The sequence below is a fragment of the Myotis lucifugus genome, unplaced genomic scaffold (genome assembly GCF_000147115.1).
Source record: "Myotis lucifugus unplaced genomic scaffold, Myoluc2.0 scaffold_509, whole genome shotgun sequence".
Lineage (NCBI taxonomy): Eukaryota > Metazoa > Chordata > Mammalia > Chiroptera > Vespertilionidae > Myotis > Myotis lucifugus.
The window spans coordinates 365,753-388,294 of NW_005871557.1; the positions used below are offsets into that span (position 1 = coordinate 365,753).

At 44.2% G+C, this 22,542-nt stretch overlaps 2 protein-coding genes and 1 gene segment (V, D, J or C); 2 read left to right on the forward strand and 1 right to left on the reverse strand.

The window, feature by feature from the left end:
* The window catches only part of LOC111823484 (immunoglobulin lambda-1 light chain-like), a 350,281-nt gene that overhangs the window by 161,307 nt on the left and 166,432 nt on the right, over positions 1–22,542 (forward strand). The window lies entirely within an intron of this gene.
* Positions 1–22,542, forward strand: part of LOC102434976 — a 233,834-nt gene that overhangs the window by 51,718 nt on the left and 159,574 nt on the right. Inside the window, 2 exon segments of the V gene segment in view lie at positions 7,656–7,731; positions 7,846–8,146. Coding sequence covers positions 7,686–7,731; positions 7,846–8,146 — 347 coding nt within the window.
* Positions 14,444–16,107, reverse strand: LOC102434665 (zinc finger protein 280B). Its single transcript, XM_023745019.1, has one exon. It carries the CDS (start codon positions 16,058–16,060, stop codon positions 14,465–14,467), a length of 1,596 nt encoding a protein of 531 aa, XP_023600787.1. The 5' UTR covers positions 16,061–16,107; the 3' UTR covers positions 14,444–14,464.

The following is a 22,542-nucleotide window of genomic DNA, read 5'->3' on the forward strand; positions in this document are numbered from 1 at the left end:
TACAGGCCAACCTGCCTCATTACCCAGCGATGCCACATTTGGTATTTATGTGAAGGAACCCAAACGCTGATGTGAAGAACTACACCCACCCTGTGCTCCCTGCAGCATCACTGACAATGGCCACGCTGTGGAAGCACCAGGTGCCCTGAGGGACCTAGAGGGGACTGTGCTGAGTAAAGGAGGTCAGACAGAGAAACACAAACACCATACATTTCACTCAAATGAGGAATGTAAAAGACGGAATAAATAAGCAAAGTAAATTGAGTCCAAACAGGTAATTTCCAGAGGGAAGGGGGCGTCTAGGAGACTGAATGAAAAAGTTGGGGGGATAAAGTACTAATTGCTGTTTCCCAAACAGTGACGGGAAAGTGAAAGCACAGCACAGGGAAGCCAGACAATAGCCTGTGATAACTCTGTGCGGTGCCAGGTGGGCCCAGGTACCAAGGGAACACTTTGTAAAGCATAGGATTGTGCAACCGCTATGCTGTGCACGTGAAACCGATACAACATAATATTAAATGTAAATTAAAATTGAAATATTAAACGGGTTTTTTTAAATCAGAGGTCCAGGTCATGTGGCCTGGGAGGCCGAGGTGACCTCACCCAGGCCCTGTGTGTCCCCTGCTCCCTGCCTTGGCCTGGATGTTTTTCTCTGAACCCTGACACCTGAGGGAAGCTGGGTGTCTTTTTCCTGGAAATCACACTGTGAGGAGCTTATGATCCTCAGACACTGGGACCCTCCCCAGGAAGGACATGGCTCTGAAATTAGGGGTCACTTCCTCTGTTTCATACCCATGACCTCTCCTTCTCCCCTCTTCGTGTTTTGTTCTTGTTGTTGTGATGATACATGATAAATATTAATTGATTTGGACCTAAACCTTATAAACCCAATTCCCACTAAATCCAGGGAGCTCTTAAGAAATATACTTGAAAAGACCAGCGAAGATTAGAGAATAGAAAATGTGGGCTTTTAAACTGCATGATGGAGAAAAAACTCTAAAAAGGGGTAGAGTTTCATTCATATTAATATTCTTTTTATGTCAACCCTTGTATTGCCAACATAATATTCACGAATACATGAGACCCAGCCACCCTGGCTCAGTGGTTGAGCATCGACCTATGAACCAGGAGGTCATGGTTCGATTCCCTGTTAGGGCACATGCCTGGGTTTAGGGCTCGATCCCCAGTGTGGGGTGTGCAGGAGGCAGCCAATGAATGCTTTTCTCTCATCATTGATGTTTCTATCTCTCTCTCCCTCTCCTTCCCTCTCTGAAATCAATAAAAATATAATTAAATTTTTAAAAATGAGAACATACAGAAGTAATCAAAGAACACAAGACACTTGTTCCCCGACATCATTATCATCTCTTGGCAAAGGCAGAGGGAAAAGCTAGGATGTCCCTGGGGGCTGGGACTCTCACAGGAGCCCCTCACAACAGCCACAGAGACAACAACCACCACCAAGAATTTCACCCTGAAGAATCACCAAGTGGAATCATGACCAGGTAGGAACTGATGGGCTTTCTGGGGAACGTTAAGTCACAAACTTTGCTCCAAACGCTCATGCACCAGAAATTAACCCAGCGGCCAGGCTGACAGAGGGAAAACCAACAAGCAGGTTCCTTTAAGGTCTGGGACCGTAGCGTATCATTTACTTTTGTGCAGGTCCTGAGTCACCTGAGAAAATAATGGGTCAACCCCAGCATCAGAGATGGCACCTGCTCATTCTCCTGCCCTGGGGAGTGGCCTCAGGAAGATCACAGAGCCTTTGATTGTTGAAAGGAAAACGGGTTATTACCATTCCTGCTGCAGAGTTCCAAGCACCAAGCGTAATTTCTACAAGGCGTCACCAGGGGGCGCTGAGGATCTTCTCAGAGCTGCAAGGCCTGAAGCCAACTCACATGGTTCCAATTGAGTGGGCCCTGCACCCATGCCCATGGCCTGGGTTAGAGGTGACAGCAGGTGCTTCCCCTCAAGGGACAGACTCAGAGCCCACAGCCTCCCCAGCCTCCTCCTCACAGTGAAGCTACAAACTGGGCCCAGGACCCAGGACGGGAGGGTCCTGTGGGCTCACATTTGCATAATGACCAGCAAACACCCCCTGTGCCCAGGAGGCCGGGAGGAGATAAAGGGACACCCGAGACCAGCACCTGCAAGAGACCAAGGCACTTTGGAAAGTCTCCACCATGAGCTGGACTCCCCTCCTCCTCCTCCTCGCTCTCTGCCCAGGTTCAGGGCCATTTCAGAGACCAGCCCTTGGAGGGGTCCCTCGGCTTCTGTTCCTCATCCCTGACATGTGTCTGTTTGTATTTCAGGGTCCAGGTCTCAGGCTGTGGTGACTCAGGAGCCCTCAGCGACCGTGTCCCCCGGAGGGACAGTCACTCTCACCTGTGGCTCCAGCACAGGGGCTGTCACCGATGGTCACTACCCGTACTGGATCCAGCAGAAGCCTGGCCAGGTCCCCAGGACACTCATTTATAACACAGACAAGAAACACTCCTGGACGCCGGCCCGGTTCTCAGGCTCCATTCAAGGGGGCAAAGCTGCCCTGACCCTCTCAGGGGCCCAGCCTGAGGACGAGGCCGAGTACTTCTGCTGGCTATACTTCAGTGGTGCTCAGCACAGTGAGAAACCCTGATGGGGAACCAGGACATAAACCTGAGCTTGGCTGAGTGTGGGTACAAACATGGTCCTGTGATACTGGCATCACGTAACAGACATCTGAGCTCTCAGGGGAACTTAAACATTGACCATCCATAGAGAGAAGGTGAGGGGAAGGGTCTGAATTGATTCCATTCCTGTTTTAACCCTAAAGTGGAGGGAATAGAGATGAGCAACTAAGGCACAAAAAGCAGAATTCATTTATTTTATAGAAGAAACAATATCTGCTGGATCAGAACTAAGGACTAAGGTCAAACACATTTCTTCCAGATAAAAGCATCTCCAATGTTCATTGCCAGCTACGAGCAAAGGAAAGAAACCGTCCTCTCATATGTTACTGAAGTTGTTTTATTGTCATATAATGCATTTAATAACTGTATTGCATATATTTAAAATATATTGAAAAGTATACATCCGTAGCCGGTTTGGCTCAGTGGGTAGTCGGCCTGTGGACCAAAGGGTCCAGGTTTGATTCCGGTCAAGGGCACGTACCTGGGTTGCAGGCTCCTCCCAGGCCTGGACCCTGGTCGGGGCATATGCAGGAGTCAACCAATCAATGTGTTTCTCTCACATCAATAGTTCTCTCGGTCTTTCTCTCTCTCTTCCACTCTCTCCTAAAATCAATGGAAAAATATCCTCGGGTGAGGATGTAAATAAATAAAATAAAATAAATAAAATAAAATAAAATAGCCGAAACCGGTTTGGCTCGGTGGATAGAGCGAAAATAAAATAAATAAAATAAATCAGGTTTGATTCCGGTCAAGGGCATGTACCTTGGGTTGCGGGCACATCCCCAGTGGAGATGTGCAGGAGGCAGCTGATGGATGTTTCTCTCTCATCGATGTTTCTAACTCTCTATCTCTCTCCCTTCCTCTCTGTAAAAAATCAATAAAATATATTTAAAAAATAAATAAATAAAAAAAATAAAATAAAATAAAATGTATAAACATTTTTAAATGATTCTTCTTCCCTAATGTTCTTGGTTAAATTGTGTCTCCCACCCCCAAAAAAGATATGTTAAAGTCATACATATCTCAGGACCTAAGAATGTCACCTTATTTGAAAACAGGGTCAGGGGGAAAAAAAAGATAAGAACACAGGGTCGATGCCGATGTAATTAGTGAAGATGAGGCCATCCTGGAGTGGGGTGGCCTCCTAATGCCATGTGGCTGGAGTCCTGATAGCAAGAAGCCCCATGAAGACATGGGGAGCACTCTGAGGAGATGGAGGTGGAGACTGGGTGATGCAGCTGCAAGCCAAGGAAGGCCCAAAATTGCTGGTGTTGCTCAGTGGTTGAACCTCGACCTATGAACCAGGAGGTCATGGTTCAATTCCTGGTCAAGGCACATGCCCGGGTTTCAGGCTCAATCCCTAATGTGGGGCGTGCAGGAGGCAGCCGATCAATGATTCTCTCTCATCATTGATATTTCTCTCTCTCTCTCTCTCCCTATCTCTTCCTCTCTGAAACAAAAATATATATAATTTTTAAAAAATAAAAGTTTGGTAGAATTCAGAAATAAAATAAGCTTAGCACGAAGTTTTCATTTCTGGACGGCGTTTTACCAACCAACTAAGTCTCCTTAATAACCATAGGACTATTATTTGGATTATCAATTGTAAGTGAGTTTTGATCATCTTAATATTTACCGTGGTTGTGTAAGTTGTTAACATCAGGGGAGATTTGGTGAAGGATATGTGTACTATCTTTGCAACATTTCTGTGCACCTAAAATCACTCCAAAATAAAAAGCTGAAGTAAGCCTATCTCATTTCCTTCTCCCGAATTTACTCACTAACACCTGTTGAACTAGATCCCAGGTCTGGCTGTACAACCTTCCACATTCAATCCTGGAGCGTTTGTATTTTCCAGGTAGTCGTCTCTAAATAAAAATATAAAAAATAATGCTCACCTTCTGCCTACTTTTCATTACTACACTGAACCTCCGCTGAAGCTTGACATTTAAAATATAGACCTTCAGATGGGAACCAGTCAAAGAGGCCCACGAGGAGGGCCCGCAAGAATTCCAAGTGCCAGCGTCCCCTGTCTCCTCCCAGTGGGGTAGGTCACGGACAATGCGAACGCCTCCTGGCAGCCATGTGCCACACTGCACGGAGTACCGCCCACCAGGAGAGTTCACCCAAGCTCGGCGTCCAGAGGTTTTTTGGGGGGACTTGGTCATGTTGACCATTCACACAGATGACTTTAGTCTCCACCCATTTGGCCGTAAAACATTTAACCCTCGGTCTTTGGTCTTTTTCTTTTAATTCTCTAAAGCAGTTTGCCGACCACTGCTCTAAAGTAAATAATTCTGACTAAAACCAGCTGTCTATTCCATGTAAGGCTCAAAATAAAGAATGTCAACAGAGTCAGTTGGCCATGAAATCATTCCTGAGTCATGCAAAACACTCAGATAAGAAACGAAGGCCTTGTAACACTGACACTGACCCCGGGGTAGGATTTCAACAACAACCAGAGGAAGATGTACCAACAGGAATGAGCCAAGAAGAGACAAGCAATGGGTGCGGGATGGCCTGGGAAACAACAGCTGCGATGTTAACAAGTAAGTCAACAGTTATGTTCATAACTGAGAGGAGACCACACACTCTCAGCCCAAGAGGCCACCAGGGGGCGCTATGGATCTTCTCAGCGGCCTTGAACTTCAAGTGGCTCCAATTCAATGGACCATGAAGGGTTGCTCACTGGCCTGTATAACAGCTTAGAGCAGCTGTTTCCTCCCACAGGGTAGACGCACAACCTCCACCCACCTCTGGCTTACCCGCTGACTGTGTAGCTGCTCCCAGGGTGGACGTCAGTGGTGACAGGCTCAGATTTGCATAAGGTGAGCCTCCAACACACCCCTTCACACAGCAGCTCAGTAGGAGATAAAGAGTCTGCAGAGAGGCCGCCCCAGCTCAGAGCCGGGGGCCCTTGTAACGTCTGCACCATGGCCTGCACCCCTCTCCTCCTCCTCCTCTTCCTCACTCACTGCCCAGGTGAATACAGACCCCCATACCAGCCACTGGAGGGGTCCCTCTGCCTTTGTTCCTTATCCCTGACAGGTGTCTGCTTTTGGTTTCAGAGTCCAGGTCTCAGGCTGTGGTCACCCAGGAGCCCGAAATGACCGTGTCCCCCGGAGGGACAGTCACTCTCACCTGTGGCTCCAGCACAGGGGCCGTCACCGATGGCCACTATCCGTACTGGTTCCAGCAGAAGCCTGGCCAAGCGCCCAGGACACTCATTTATAACACGAACAACAGACACTCCTGGACGCCGGCCCGGTTCTCAGGCTCCATCCAAGGGGGCAAAGCTGCCCTGACCCTCGCAGGGGCGCAGCCTGAGGACGAGGCGGAGTACCACTGCTGGCTGGTGTACAGTGGTGCTCGGCACAGTGAGCGACGCAGATGGGGAACCAAGACATAAACCTCCGCTGGGGCCTGTGACAGGGGATCACGTGATCAGACACACCAGCTCTTAAGTAGCCTAAATGTGGATCATCCATTGAAAAGTAAAGGGAAGGGTACCCAGCTGGCATGGCTCAGTGGTTGAGCATTGACCTAGGAACCAGGAGGTCAGGGTTCGAGTCCCGGTCAGGGCACATGCCTGGGTTGCGGGCTTGATCCCCAGTGTGGGGTGTGCAGGAGGCAGCCGATGAATGATTGTCTCTCATCATTGATGTTTCTATTTCTTTCCCCTTCTCCCATCCTCTCTGAAATAAATAAATAAATAAATAAATAAATAAATATTTTTAAAAGAAATGATGCTATATCATTAATCTTGCTTTTATTTCTTTTTAATTTTTAAAATCCTCACCCAATGAGTGAGAAAATTTTTTCCATTGATTTTTAGATAGAGTGGAAAGGATGGAGGAGAGAGAGAGAGACAAGCATCGATGTGTCAGAGACACATCAATTGGTTGCCTCCTATCGGCGCCCCAACCGGGGTGGAGGATTGAACCTGCAACCAAGATACGAGCCCTTGACTGGGAATAGAACCCAAGACCCGTTGGTCCATGGGCCAGTGCTCTAACCCCTGAGCCAAACTGGCCAGGGCTAATTAATCTTGTTTTTAATGAAATACTCCTGTTCCCTGGTGTGGCTTTTGTGAAGTCAGGGGGAGATGCCTGCTGTTTTCATTGGGAAGCTTTTGTTTACATATGGGCTAGTGTGACCCCTACTTAGGGCCTAGGACTCAAGTCAGGACAACTGCCTAAAGAATGCAGCCTCGTCCTCCCGAAGTTGTCCTTCAAAGGGCGCCCTTGTCAAATGAAGTTCACGATCCCAGCGGCAGCCTGCCCTGGAGAGAGAGTCTGTAACGAGCCAGGTCAGAACAGGGACCGAGTCCAGTTGGGTCCCACTCAGGGGACACCACAGATGCGGAGGTCTGTGCGTCCTTACGTTTTCCTCTGTGCCAGGCTCGGGTTAGAGCTCAGAGCACAGCACTGACCAGACAGACGGGGTGCCCATCCTCCCGGGACTGACCCTACAGGGAAGTGAGAGACAACCGGACCATGAGAAGAAGGCATATGGTGGGGTGTGACCAGAGGTGACACTGACAAGAAAGGGGTGGACAACAGGAAGCCCTCAGAGGTTTTTAAGCAAGGAGGAAATAGAATCTGAGTTCCGCTTCTCCAAAAGATGAAATGAGAGGAGCAGAGTAAAGGCACAGCCACGGAGAGAACTAAAAACTCCGGACCAGAGCGAAGAGGGCTTGCAAACAGGAACAGCCCCGCAGGAGCGCATCTGCCCTTTGGTGATATTCTCACTGTGGTCACTAGAGGGGGCTGTGGGCCAGCGCCCGGGAGGCAAGCTCAGCTGTGAAATGGTCCTGTATGCCTGATCCAACTGTCACTGATGTGGAGCAGCTCAGGGGCTGCCAGACGGGGCCACACTGCTCAGCGCCCCCGGGAGGGGAGCTTATTTGCATGAAATGCCCACCCCCGAGGGTGGAAGGAGCTAAAATGAGAGCAGTGCAGGCTGACTCTGTGCTGAGGGGGCTCGAGAAGCACAGCACGGGGCGTCTACACCATGGCCTGGGCTTCGCTCCTGCTTGCGCTTGTGGCTCACTGCACAGGTCAGGGGGGCCTCTCTGGGCTGTGGGGTGGGAGGGTGGGAGTGAGAGAGACCACAATGCTCCTTCCTGCCCCCTGTCCCTGTCCCTGACCTTTGGTCTCTCACCTGTTTTTAGGGGCCACTTCCCAGTCTGTGATTCAGCAATCCTCACTGATCACGAACCCTGGGGGGACGGTCATACTCACCTGCGGCGCCAGCACGGGGGCCGCCGTCAGCACCAGTAACTATGCTAGCTGGATCCAACAGAAGCCCTACCAGGTACCCAAGGGTATAATAGGTGGTACCACCAACCGGGTTCCAGGGGTTCCGGTCCGGTTCTCCGGCGCCCTGGCGGGAGGCAAGGCCACGCTCACCATCACGGGGGCCCAGCCCGAGGACGAGGCGGAGTATTACTGTGCTCTGTGGTTCAGCAACCATTGCACAGTGACAGATGCAGGCGGGGAAGTGAGACATAAACCCCGGGCTCCGTGCCCTCTGCGCCTGCAGACTTCCTTTCTGTGTGTGCAAAGCTGAACCACAGGCCTAGGCAGTGCGTCTGCCACGGGAGAGGGATGGGTCTCCAAGGGCCGGAGGGCAGACTGTGGGTAACAACCACTAAGACCGCCCCCACTGACCCCACGTCCGGGGTGTGGGCTGTCCTGGTGAGGTGGCGGTGAGTGTGAGGACTTCAGGATGATGGAGGAGAAGGGCAAAAGGACTGTTAGGAGACGCCGTGACACAGAGAGAGCTCTGTTTGGGCAGCACTTAGGAAGGTGAGATGTGAGGGGAACCCCCTTCGCAAACAAGCGCAGGCCAAGGACCAGAAGAGAGCAAAGGACTCCCAAAGCAGGAAACGCACCTGATTAACTGAGTCCCTTCAAAGTGAATCGTAACCACCTTCCTCTTAATGTGTGGGCTGAGCTGAGCGCCTCCCTTCTAATGAATGGAACAGCGTGGAAATGACAGTAAAACTGCTGAGAGGAGGCCGCAAAGGCACTGCAGAGCCCTCGCTCGCTCCCCACTCCCTCCTTCGCTCGCTCCCCTCCCTCACTCGCTCTGGAAGCCAGGTAGTCGAGTCTTGAGAACTCAGGTCGCCAGTGGAGAGGCTCCCGTGGAGGACCTCAGGCTTTCTCCCAACAGCCAGAAAGGAACAGTGACCTCTCACTGGCCAGGGGAGTGAGTCATCTTGGAAGCAAGTCCTCCAGCCCCAGGCAAGCCTTCAGGTGACTAAGACCTCAAGAAGCGCCGAAGCGGAACAACCCAGCTAAGTTGCTCCTGGGTTCCTGGCTCTCAGACACAGTGTAAGGCCAGCATGTCAAACTCAAAGGCTAACAAGGGCCAAATAAACAAGGTTTAATTATGTGGGCTGCAAAAACAAAAGCTTCCATTTTCATAGAAATGTAGGTTTGTTTTGATAGAGACATGCTGAATACAAAGGGCTGAAATAAATGAGTCATCGTTAATGAGTATTTATGTGGCCCGCGGGCCACAAGTTTGACATGCTTGGTGTACGGTACCAAGTGTTTTGTGTGTGTTTTTTAAAGCTGTTAGTTCTGTACTTTGTTGTACATCAATAGAGGACTAATAAACTCCCAACTGTGAACTGTCTTTAATCCGGTGGCTCTTCCTCTTTAGTCCAGTTTTTAGCAAGATTCCTGCTGGGTCAGTTAAAGGAAAAGCCCTCCCTTTGGTATCTGATCGAATTCCTATCCCTTACCCTATCACCCTTGCCTGTCCTTGGCAATAATCCTGTCAAGTTGGTTTAGCCAAAACCGACCTTATCCTTGAAGTTTCCTTTTAGAAATTTCCTATCCACTGACACCCATCCTGTTCCTTGGCAGTAAATCCCCACTTTGCTCTTTTTTAAAAAAAATATATTTTATTGATTTTTTACAGAGAGGAAGGGAGAGGGATAGAGAGTTAGAAACATCAATGAGAGAGAAACATCGATCAGCTGCCTCCTGCACACCCTCCACTGGGGATGTGCCCGCAGCCAAGGTACATGCCCTTGACCAGAATCGAACCTGGGACCCTTGAGTCCGCAGGCCGATGCTCTATCCACTGAGCCAAACCGGTCAGGGCCCCACTTTGCTCTTGATGGAGTCAGAGTTTAGCTCAATCTCTTTCCTGTAGTACAAAACCGCATTGTAATTGTCCTCCCTTGAATAAAGTTTTCCTTACTGTCTTTAAGTGTCAAGAATTTTTCTTTAACATTTCCAAATTTTGTTACTAGTAATTATTCTCAAATGAATATTTTCATACCTTTACCTGTTACACTAGATTTATTTTGAGAGATCTATTTTCAGATTAAAACATTTCATATATTTACTATAGAAACAAAAAAATATCATTTTTTAGTAACTCATTTGTAATTTAAAAAGGATATATTTATATAAATGGACATGTCAGTGTCTAATAAACACACCCCTCAAAGCTCTCAGGAGAATTTTAATTCTCAGTAAAACTACACATTCAGACTAAAACAGTCAGCCTGCAAATTTTTAAATCTCATAATTAAGTTACCAAAAAAGTATGGAGAATTAAAACTTTAATAAAAATATGCATCAAAATATATGGGATTCAGACAAAGCTATAAACAAAGCCAGGCAGTCTTAAATCCTTTAATACAGAAAAATTAACTTTTAAAATAAAAAGCCATAATAAAGAACAATCCTTTAAAAGTAGGTGTATAAAAGCCCTGGCCAGGTAGCTCAGTTGGTTAGAGCATCATCCCGATATGCCAAGGGTGTGAGTTCAATGCCTGGTCAGGCATATGTAAGACTCAACCAATGGGTAAGTGGAACAACAAGTAGATGTGTTGGGGTGTTTCTCTCTCTCTCTCTCTCTCTCTCTCTCTCTCTCTCTCTTCCTTCTTCTCTCTCTCTCAAATCAATTAATACATTTTTTAAAAGGCGGAAAAAGTAGGTATATAATGAATCCAAACAAAAATAGAGAATAAAAACAAAACTACTTGGGATAATAAATCAAGAATTGCTTCTTGGAACAAGTAAATCAGAAGCATTGACAAAACTGTGGCAAACTAATGAGGGGAAAAGAAAATGCATTTCAATATTAGAAATAAGAAGGAAATGATATTCTGAGTACAGAGGATAATATTCACCTTCAAGTAGAACTATTTTTTGCTTCAAGAAAGTTTCTAATAGAAAAGTTGTAAATGCAGCCAAGCAAAACGTTGGATCAGTAATGAAAAGGTGAATGATTATCTCAATAGATGGCATAAACTACCCAATAAAACTAAATAACAATTCTCTTTAAATATTCAAAAGATAGAAATTCATTACGCAGTATACTTATTACCTTTCATGGTAAAGCATTTCTTATTGAAACCAAGAACAAGAAAGCCCATTTTCACATCTTTTTGAAGTTCTGGCCAATGCAGTAAGATTAGAAATAAACACGATTGCCCTAGCCGGTTTAGCTCAGTGGATAGAGTGTCGACCTTCGAACTGAAGGGTTCCGGGTTCCATTCCAGTCAAGGGCACATGCCCAGGTTGTGGGTTCGATCCCCAGTTGGGGGCGTGCAGGAGGCAGCCAGTCAATGATTGATTCTCTCTCATCATTGATGTTTCTCTCTCTCTCTCACACTCCCTTCCTCTTTGAAATCAATAAAAAATATATTTTAAAAAAAACACAATTGGAGGAAAGGCAAAGAGTTTACATAGTAGTGCTAAAAAAATTAAACTATAAATATGCCATGTTACGAATAAAAAGACAAATAACAAAAATGTTTTTTCAAAATAACATTTTATTATTATAATTGCTATTTTATTTAGAATTTTTGGCAACAATAATAAAATAAAATTTATCTGAAAGAACAAGCAAGCCAAATAGACATGGACATTCATGAGGGGTAATAACAAAATAGTAATCTTGACAGCTATTCAATATATTTGTAAACAAAACAAAGTGGCATTGCTTTAAAAAATATAGAGATATCAATAGAAAAACAGAGAAAGCTCCTGAAGGAACTCAACTCACTATATTAATTTTCTTTTGGTTGCAGGCACAGAAATGGACTTGAGTGAGCTCCATTCTAAGAGAGGAGCAAAGTCCTTAATAATTATCCCTTCCTAGTTTTTGTGAAAACCTAGGAAATTTAACTAGATGAGAGAGGGAAGAAAGTAGAAAGGAGACATAAAGTGTCTCTTTGGAGAAGAAAAGGGGTGGGGCCGAATTTCATTGTCAGTGTCATTTTAAGAACTTGAATGAAACTCAACGAATCAAAGGAAATGTCCAACAAATAAATGAGGTAGAGAGCCATGCAGGTCTAGGGGAAGAGAATTCTAAGACAAAGAACAGCAGTTGCAAAGTCTTTGGATTAGGAAGAAATGGAACTTGCTTGAGGAAAAGCAAGGCCAGTGCATCAAAAATAGTGCACCAGTGGGGAAAACGGTAGAGAAGCATGGTACAGAATGGAAAACAGAGAGGAGGTAGGCAGGGGCTATATCACTGAAACCTTGGCAATAAGTAACAATTTGTACTCCTTAGGGGCATATTTTAGTGAAATAGCAAACAACAGTAACAGTTGATAAAACCAAGTAGCCACAAACACATAGAATAAAAACATTTCATATTTTTACCATCGAAACAGAATAAGGGAGATAAGTATGCAAAGTCTAAAGATCTAGTTATACCCAGAAATTTCCACCTGATACCAACACATACACACACACACACAAACACACACACTTTTCTACCCCTAAAGAAAGGAGTTCAGGCTAAAATTTTAGCAAAGTGCCTTGGCCCAAGCAAACAAACTGAAAAGGCCTAGTAAAATGTTCAAAGTGCAAATCCATCAATCAATTAGTCAAGCATTGAGCAAATACAACAAGAATCCACACCAAGGATATTATCTAAAACATGGACAATACACTCACAGCTACTTTACTGTCTAGTGCCTCCTCCACAACTCTTAAGAGGGATGCTAACCCTTGATGATGATCACTTCTCAGGTTTTTGTGAAAGTTTACGGAATTTAAATAGATTGAGGAGGGAAGAAAGGAGTGGGGAGATATAAGGTGCCTTGAAGAAGAGAAAGCAAAGGGAAAAAAAGATTTTCCTGGCTTAGATCTCTAGCCAGGATCCCAGATTCCTTGAGTGGAGCACAGAGGCTGCTGGGTACCTGGGCGGGGGGTAGAAGAAGGGATGGCACTAGAATATACTGAGGGAGACTCAACCCTGGGAACCCACAGAAGCAGCCAAGGCCGCCAATGTTCAGAAATCAAACTCAGAAAGTATTCCAGTGAAGTATTCCAGTTCTGTGAAAGGACCCTTGGAAATGGCAAGGGAAGGTCTCCTCATAGTATATTCACCTAATAGATAGGTGGACAGATTAGATGAAGGGCAATAACTCTAGGACCTAATACTTATTAAAATAAAAGGAACATTACTTGCACATTGGAATGTGTCAAGACCCAAAAGGTATTAGTTTCATGAAATGGGAAATTACACACACAAGACAATAATAACTCTTAACTGTAATACATTCATGCCCAACAAGGCAAAGTACAAAACTGCAAACTTCACATGTTCAATTAGGGAAAGATACACGAACATAGAAAAATATACGGAAAAGCCCTATAACAAGCTTAATTTTAGTAAGTCACCTGGGCTATTTGTATCCACTGTACCCACTGTTCTTGGACAATGCCCATTCCAGCTTAACCGTTAGAGAACTAAACTGAGCTCAGTCCATGAACTGGACAGATACAATTTGGCCCTTTCTAGTTAAAATTATGGGTCCAGTACAGTTCAAACTATGGATGTCAGTGCTTCTTTGTCATGGGAAACTTTACTTCTTTACTGCTGTGGCTGTGAGGGACATAGCTCATTCTGACTAAAGGCCAGCCAGAAAGGAGGGGAGGGAACAAACTGAATTTCCTTGTGGGTCACTCAACAAGAGGCCCATTGGCACCAGGCCCCATTCTATTAGCTCCCTCTGCTTAAGCCAATGATACACTGGTTGTCTGACGTCTGCAGGGGCCCTTCACCAAACATAGGCATTTTATTGTAATGACTTTGCCTCTTTGGATGTACTTGGGCGGGATAACGACACTGACACAGTATTCTTTCTGTCTTGACTCCAAGACAAGTGAGTGTGTGCCGCTCTCTCCACTGGGAAAAAGAGCCTCTGCTCTCCATTGACTAACCTCCCATTTCCTGGTCCCATTCACGCCATAGCTTCTCCCTCAACTTCTCCACACCCAGATGTTCAGAGGCAGGTACTTTAGGCCAGCTAACAGAGGTCCTTCTGGGACTTTCAGAGTAACAGGAACGTTGCGATACCAAAGCCATTCCAGTCTGACTAGAGTTAATATTATAATCTTCAAGGCATATAACTCTACAGATTCTATATACAGAAAAAAGAGATTTCACACTCAAAAGTAACATGAAATAGAAAAATAATAAATAGGTTTCTGGCTTTTCTTTCACATACATATACATACACAAGCACCTTTTGTGTTAAGCCAGATACAGTCACATAAAAAGCAGTCAATACATTTTTAAAATAACATCTCAAAACTTGTATCAAATAATACTGAATTTCATAAATTTTATAAAAAAAAAAAACTCATAAATGACCCATTGGTTTCACTATTCTTAAGCTACTAATGTTTTGTATTTTTTTATTTATGAGGTTTCTCACTTTCATTAACGTACTTGCTTTAGATTTCCTGAAAATGGGATTAACGGTCGTTGTTGTTATTGATGTTGTTTTAATTCTACTTTTAGGTCTAGGGTGATGGTTCAGAATCAGATGTGCTCACAATAATGGATGCTACTTCCACTGACCCTGGTTGAAGAGGCTCCAGTGATACCTGAATAACAACTTTAGTTTCAGGAGGCAATCCTTCCAGTTGCTCAGGCTTCTTAAACATTTGATGACAGCGGGTCTTGTGCTCCATTTTCTCCTTGAAAGTTAAAAACTGTAGCCGGCATTTGGAACACTGATGAATAAACTTTTCCCAGTGTCCTCTATAATGATACATGTAGGGTGCTGCCAGTTTGAAAATTTTGAGACAAAATGGACAAAGCAGATTCTTAGTGTTTGCATGCCAGGTTCTGAAATGTGTTTCCACATCAGCAAAGGCCGACGATCTATAATTGCAAACCTGGCACACGTAGGGCATTTCGCCAGGCTTATGATTGTCCTTCATGTGCTGTAAGAGAACCTGATCTGTTTCAAATGACAATTCACAAATTCTACAGACAGCGGAGGGCTCCTGGGCTGTGTGCACACTTTCGATGTGACGCTGCAGCTGGAAGGGAGTGGGAAACTGCCGGTGGCAATGCTGGCAGGTGGTGTGGTTTTTCCAGTTGTCATCTCCCTGCTTCTCAAGTTCCAAATGGTGCTTCACGTGATTCATAAACTTGACATTTTTTAGAACTTTCCTGCAGCTGAAGCATTTAAAGGTTGTGTGAGTCTTCTGTTCTGGCTGCCTATCTCCTGGATGCTGTCCGTAGTAAAAGTCATGAAGTAACACAATCAGATTTCCTTTCTTGAGATCGTCAGTCTTGTTTTGACTTGCTAGGCTCAAAAGATCTGTTTTTGTCAGTCTATTTTCTCCAACAGGATTTATAGTCTTGAAATGGACTTTGTCCTTTGGAAAAGCTGTTGGAAAAAGTGCTCCGTTCTGAATAGGGCTTAATGAGGTATGAACACCATTTGAGGGTGTGCTTTGCTGAGGAATCATTGTATGAAAGATTCCTGAAGAGGACACAACTGAAGACTGTCCCCCTGTGATTTTGTCACTGAGTTTAGGCCTTTTTGGACTTATGCTGTTTACTTCAGAAGTGCGAAGTCGCTTTGATGCACTAGGACTTTTACTCAGACCTCCTACAGAAAGTGCTGATCCCACTGGATGCTGCAATGAACTTGTGAATGTAATCAAAGGAGAACATAACTCTGAAGAGCTATTAGGCACAACTTGTGGTGAATTACTTCTATAATCAGGTTCAGACAAAGGCTCAATAATAATAGGACTATCTGTTAATCTTGATTCAGGCTCAGGAACTGGCAAGACAGTCACTGCTTCGGATGTAGGGGTCACATGACTTACAGGCTGCAATTTGTGAGCAGTATCTTTTCTGAGCTTACCATACTTTTTTCTCCTTGAGCACGAACCCGGGGTGACTCTGTTCAAGATGTGGGAAACGACTGGTTTTGAATGTGAAGTCACCCCAACGAAGATCAGCTCAGCATCTTCATTTACATGTTCCACCCCAACAAAGATCAGCTCAGCATCTTCATCTACTTGTTTGTTTTCTTCTATGCTCTTCTGTGGTCCTGGCTCTTGTTTTTCCTCACATACCACATATGGTGGTCCCATTTTCTAACTTTTTTTATTCTTGAAGGGTGTGGCCACAAGTCCTAGTTTTTCCTTATTGTGAACTGCCACCTAAGTACAAACAACACTACACATCAGTAAGTACAGAAAAAAATGTATCTCATTTAATTTTCTCCAAAACTCAAGCTAGTTATAAACATCCATTATTTTACAGATAAGGACACTGAGACTCAAAGAGAATAAATGACAGCTTAAAACTATGATTACAAGTCTGTGAGACTCTAGAATCTAATCATAGATTTGTCCTATGCTGATTATGATCTCTTCTGTTGCCTCTACCGGCAAATGCCAATGGCAATCCCCTAGCGGTGGCAATCAAAAATGTTCTATGGGAGAACTTCTTCCTTAATCTAACCTTCTTCGCAGGATCACTTCCACACTCCTAGTAACTACCTTCTAGGTAATTCAACATTTATGCTCTAACATCCTCTCTATAAAAAAATCTAAATCAAAAGTATTAATTTCTTCATAATACCATAAAACTCAGAAGATAATTTGACAAGTAATATGACCATCAGAATTATCTCAGGATGGACTTCTAAAGGCTAGAAAAGTTTATGATTCAGCTAAAGTTATATGTAGGGTTTGGAAACAGAGCTAGCACTAAAATGTGTGATTCCTGAATTCTGGTTCTGTGTTCTTCCCAACAGAACTCTGATTTAGTGCATGTCTATTTCTGATGATGGTGCTATTAATTGCTTAGTCTCTAAGGATCAAAGAGCCTCACTGGATTCATTTTTACTCTCCTTCTACTTTATAAAACCTGTTCTAACCTCCCCTAGCTCCCATCAATTTAATCACAGGAATGTATTAGTGATTCTAAGTAATTTTTTAGAGCACTGGTCAGGTCATCCTAACTACATTTCATTTCCATTCTTATTAAAGCACTTACTCCCAACTTCTAGGTTTAGGCCCACTGGTTACTTCATGTCTGTACATCTGTAATTAACTTCAAATTGTTCTGTCTTATCTCTCTAGCCTTCAAATTATATAGCACATTGCCACTATCTGAATCTTAAAATACCACTGTAATTATATTATTCCTTTATTTCTAAATGGTTGGGTGTTTTTTTTAAATCCACGCCTGACAATTTTTAAATGTGACATATACATACAATGGAATATTATTCAGTCATAAAAAGGAAATTCTGTCACATGCTACAACATGCATGAACATTGAAGACATGTGGTAAATGAAATAGGCCAGCCACAAAAAAGACAAATACTGTATGATTCTACTTATATGAAGTATGTAAAGTAATCAAAACAACAGAAAAGATACAAATCTTAGAATAGTAGGATGAATACCAGGATCGAGGGCAGTGATGGTGAACCTATGACACGCGTGTCAGAGGTGACACGCGAACTCATTTTTTTGGTTGATTTTTCTTTGTTAAATGGCATTTAAATATATAAAATAAATATCAAAAATATAAGTCTTTGTTTTCCTATGGTTGCAAATATCAAAAAATTTCTATATGTGACATGGCACCAGAGTTAAGTTAGGGTTTTTCAAAATGCTGACACGCCGAGCTCAAAAGGTTCGCCATCACTGATCTAGGGAGAGAGTGAAAAGGGGAGGTTGTTGTTTAATGAGTAGAGTTTCAATTGTGCAACATGAAAAAGTTCCAGAGAGCTGTTTCAAAAGACTGTGAATATACTTAACATTTAAAAATGGTTAAGGTGGTAAAATTTATGTTATAGGGTTTTTAGCACATCAAAAAATAATTAAACAATGGGCAAAGGATGTCAATAGACATTTCTCCAAAGAAGATATATATACATAGCCAATACCCACAAAAAATACTGCTCAACATGTTTAGTCATTAGGAAAATGTAAATCACAATTAGATCTGCTTCACACCCACTATTTGCTACAATAAAAAAGAGGAACAATAATAAGTGTTGCAGAAGATGCAGGGAAATTGGAATCCTCATATATTGCTGGTGCAATTACTGGAAAATGGCGCAGCCACTTTGGAAAACAGTTGGCAGTATTTCAACAATTAAATATAGTTACTTTTTTTTTTAATTCAGAGAGAGGAAGGGAGAGAGAGAGAAAAAAAACTTCAATGACGAGAGGGACTCATGGATTGGCTGCCTCATGCATATGCCCTACCAGGGATGGAGCCCACAACCCAGGCAAGTGCCCTGACCAGGAATAGAACTGTGACTTCCTGGTGCATGGGTCAATGCTCAACCACTTAGCCACACCAACCAGGCAAAATACAGAGTTACCATACGATCCAGCAATTTTACTCCTAGGTCTATACTGCAAAGAATTGAAAACACAAATCCACACAAAAACTTGCACAACAATGTTCAAACATCATTATTCATAATAGCCACAGAGTGCTAACAATTCAAATGTTCACTAATTGATGGGTGCATATACAAACTGTGGTAATACAATGGAATAATATTCAGCCATTAAAACTAATAAGGCAGCCCGAACCGGTTTGGCTCAGTGGATAGAGCGTTGGCCTGCGGACTGAAGGGTCCCGGGTTCGATTCCGGTCAAGGGCATGTACCTTGGTTGCGGGCACATCCCCAGTGGGGGGTGGGGGGGCATGTGCAGGATGCAGCTGATCGATGTTTCTCTCTCATCGATGTTTCTAACCCTCTATCCCTCTCACCTTCCTCTCTGTAAAAAAAAAAAAAAATCAATAAAATATATTATTAAAAAAAAACAATAAAGCACCACGGAACATATATGATATGAATGAACCCTGTAAACATGCTAAGTGAATAAAACCAGACACAAAAGTCCACATAGTTTATGATTCCACTTACAATACATAAAACATCTAGAAAAGGCAAATCCATACAGACAGAAATAAACTAGTGGTTGTCATGGGATGGGGCGGGGGGGAGAAATAAGGAAGGAAAGTAAGTTGAACTAAAAGAAAAATAAAATATCAGGTCCCAATCCCTGAAACATGTATATGTTACGTGATTTGGAAAAAGGATCTTTGCAGATGTGATTAAGTTATGGGTTCTGAGATGGAGAGAATATCCTGGATTACACAAATGGGCCCGCAATGCCATATATGTATGTCCTTCAATTTTAAACCCTAAAGAGTGAATTTTGCCATATGTGAATTATAATTCAATTAAAGAAAAAAATGCCTATTACCTCTCCCCCCAACATCCCAGCAACTGGTACTGAGACAGGCTAGGAAGCCAGGACAAGTGGACAGGGAAACTGAAATAAACTGGCCCAGCAATTTACAGCCAGATACAGAAGGTCATCTCCTTAGAGTTAACATCTAGGCCTCAGTTGTATTTCAGCTCCAGGCCCAGAAAAGCAGCAAAACCAGGGCGGGGATGCCAGGACCAACTACAATGACTAAGGACCCCCTGTCCTGAACTAACTAATCAGTAGAGACCATGACCCTGAAAGAACACACTTGGAAAACTGATGAATATTCTGCTGAAAACCTTCCCTGACACCTCCCCTAAGATTCCTGCTTGCAAGAGAGATAAAAGCCTCAAGGCAAAGGACTTAGGGTTGGCTCCCCCTCCCCAGAGTACTCCTTTGTCTTTCTCTTCCCCTACCAGCATGCATCCCTAAACTGTAAGGGACCCTACAAGGCTTGCAACCAGGGAGCAATGGGCAGTGGCAGCTTGTCCTGAGCTAAGCCCCTGACCCTGTCCCCAAGGCTCTGTTTTCTCTGACTACTTAGTGAGCCAAAGCAGCCCAGCCTAGGCTCATTTCCCCACCTAGTCCCTCTCCTTCTTCTATCCTAGGCCCTTCCTTGTTTCACTGTCCCCAGCTTTAATAACCGTCTTCTAAAAATCACCTGGACTTGTACTGTGAAATCTTTTCTGCATAAAGTCAAGAACCCACACACTACCAGTCGGCCCTAGGCAGACCTACTCAGGGCCATGTCCCCTTTCCAGTAACGATACCAAATTCAAAGTCCCTTTATTTGGAAAATCAGAGGTAGAAGAAGAAATTCATAAAAGAAATGGGCTTAGAAAACAAGTTATAGAGATAAAGGAAGGGCCTTTGGAGCTTGGGAGCTAGGAAGGTAATGGTAATGTACCTTGTGGGTGGGGCGAGGGCAGAAGGGGAAGGGAAAGACGTGGGCACGCTCTGGGAAGGGAGAGTGTGCTGGGTCTTCCATTCCAGGAGAAAAGGTTGGAACAGTGTACAAATAGGAGTGGTAGCCAGCCTCCAAGATGGGCCCACATGAATCCCACCTCCTGGCATTCACTCTCTTGCGTAGCCCTCTCCCACACTATCACAGGGTTTGCCTGTGGGACTAAGCAAATACGGCGCACCGAACTTTTGAAAAAGAGCCTGCACTTCTCTTGGGTGAAAGCTCGCTCTTGAATCACTCACTCTGGGGGAAGCCAGCTGTCATGACATGGGCAGCCTCATGGAGAGGCCCACAGAGTGAGGAACTGAAGCTCCTTGCCTACAGCCAAGTGAGTAAGCTTAGACGAAGATGATCTGACAAAAGTCAAGTCCACGGATACAGACAAAAACTTGACTACAACTTCATGAGAGACCCTGAGCTAGAACCACCCTGTTAAGGCACTCTGGATTCCAGACCTTCAGAAACTATGATAATGAAGATTTGTTTTACGCTAGCAAGTGCTGAGATACACAGTGTTACACAGCAACAGATAACTCATTAAAAAATGGATCATAACTTACCTGTAAACGTGACTACTGGCATAAAATAAATTTAGACGGCCTCCCCTATCCAGCCACATTCAAATACAGAAATAAAGCCCTTATGGAAAAGGGTATAGAATTAAACAAACTAACCCCATGTAATCATTTTAACCAATATATATTCACCTTAAATGAACCACTTATTACTTTAATATATTAGCTGAAATATCTTACAGTATGTGTTATCAGTCCATTTTAGACGTATACCACGCTAAAAGAAAATAGATTTACATAGCTTATGATCTATGGTACTCCTACTTTTCTTTTTCCTTTCAAGGTATTCCCCCACCCTCCCCTTGTTTAAGGAAGCAGTTTAGAAGGTTCCAAAATTACCTAAATCAATGATCGACCTGAATTTATCACACATATGCAGATTCAAATCACATACACTCAGGAAACACTGTCTAAATAATGTTTTAGCACAAAAAGGAATAAGAGAAAAATGAAGGAAAAAAATACCGTCTTGGTCCTCATGATGAAGACGTCCCTCCTCTTACCTTGGATGTGAACTGAAACTTCTAAGAACTTGCGATATTTCAGGCAGGAGAAGGTCACATCCTTGAGGCAACCAGAGAAAGGGATTAAGGTTATTTACATATTACAGACATATTTTCTACCCGCTGTCCACCTGATACTCTCATTTAGCTGTTCCTCAAGCATCTCCCCTTTAACCAGAAAAGAGACTTCCTTTCTTCAAACCTATTCCTCCAAATAAATAAATTAATTAATTAAATTTTGAATTGTGTGTAGGCTTCCTATCATTATAGTGTTTCTTTTTCCACACTAGTTATTTTAACCTACATTTTAAATGTTTGTAAAAGGTTAACTGTCCTACATCCAACTTCTATAAAATAATTCCATCCACTTATGAAGGAGGAGGACATAGAAGAGGTAGAACCTGGGCGCTCGCTCACATGCCTGAGTCGATAAAGATGGAAATAACGCCCCATGTGGAGTCGGTTATCTTGAAACAGGATAAAAATCACCACGGAGGTGAAATGACTCTGTTAACTGGGTGATCACGGGCGACACCCATCATACTTTTCGGGGCAGACCGTTTTCACTGGGGGCGCACAGGTAAAATGAGAGGGTGTGGTAACTGCATTGAGATTCCTGAGGAAAGAATCTGCAGAGAAATCTACGCAAAATATAGATCTGGGGGAAGAAGTTTTTATCTGGGGGGAGAAGTGCTGAAATGCCCGCAAAGCCACTGACCCACCACCTGGGAGGTCCTGCACAAAAGCGAACCAGTGGGAACGCTGGTGGGTGGGGTGGGGAAAGCCGAGTTTCTTGGAGAGAATAACTTTAAAGAGACGTAAATGGCTACGTGGGCTCGGTGCGGTTCAGAATGAACTTGATTTTCACATTGCTGTCACCTCTGAAATAAACTGAGGTGATGTTCTGGTAAAAAATAATAATAAAATAAAAATAAAGGAAAAAACACAGAAAAAACCCTGGGAACTGCCCGAAACAAAAGCCTCAACACCCACCCCCGGCCCTGCGCTCAGGGGCGCCTCACTAGGGCCCAGGCGGCTTTGGAGACTCGGCACCGAGTAGGGGGCGCCCCGCTGGTTGGAGGGGCGGAGACCCTCAGAAATGGGTGAGGTGCGTCCATCCCAGCGGCTCGGCCATCACAGCTGTTCCTCAGGGGGCGACGATTGTTTGCAAAACCGCGTCGGGTTTTCTCCCTGTGAGATATCTCCCCCGGAGACCCTCTCGGTCCCCGCGGGCCGCCCTTCAGAGCCTGTGTACAGACTCATTCCCCCCCCCGCGGTGT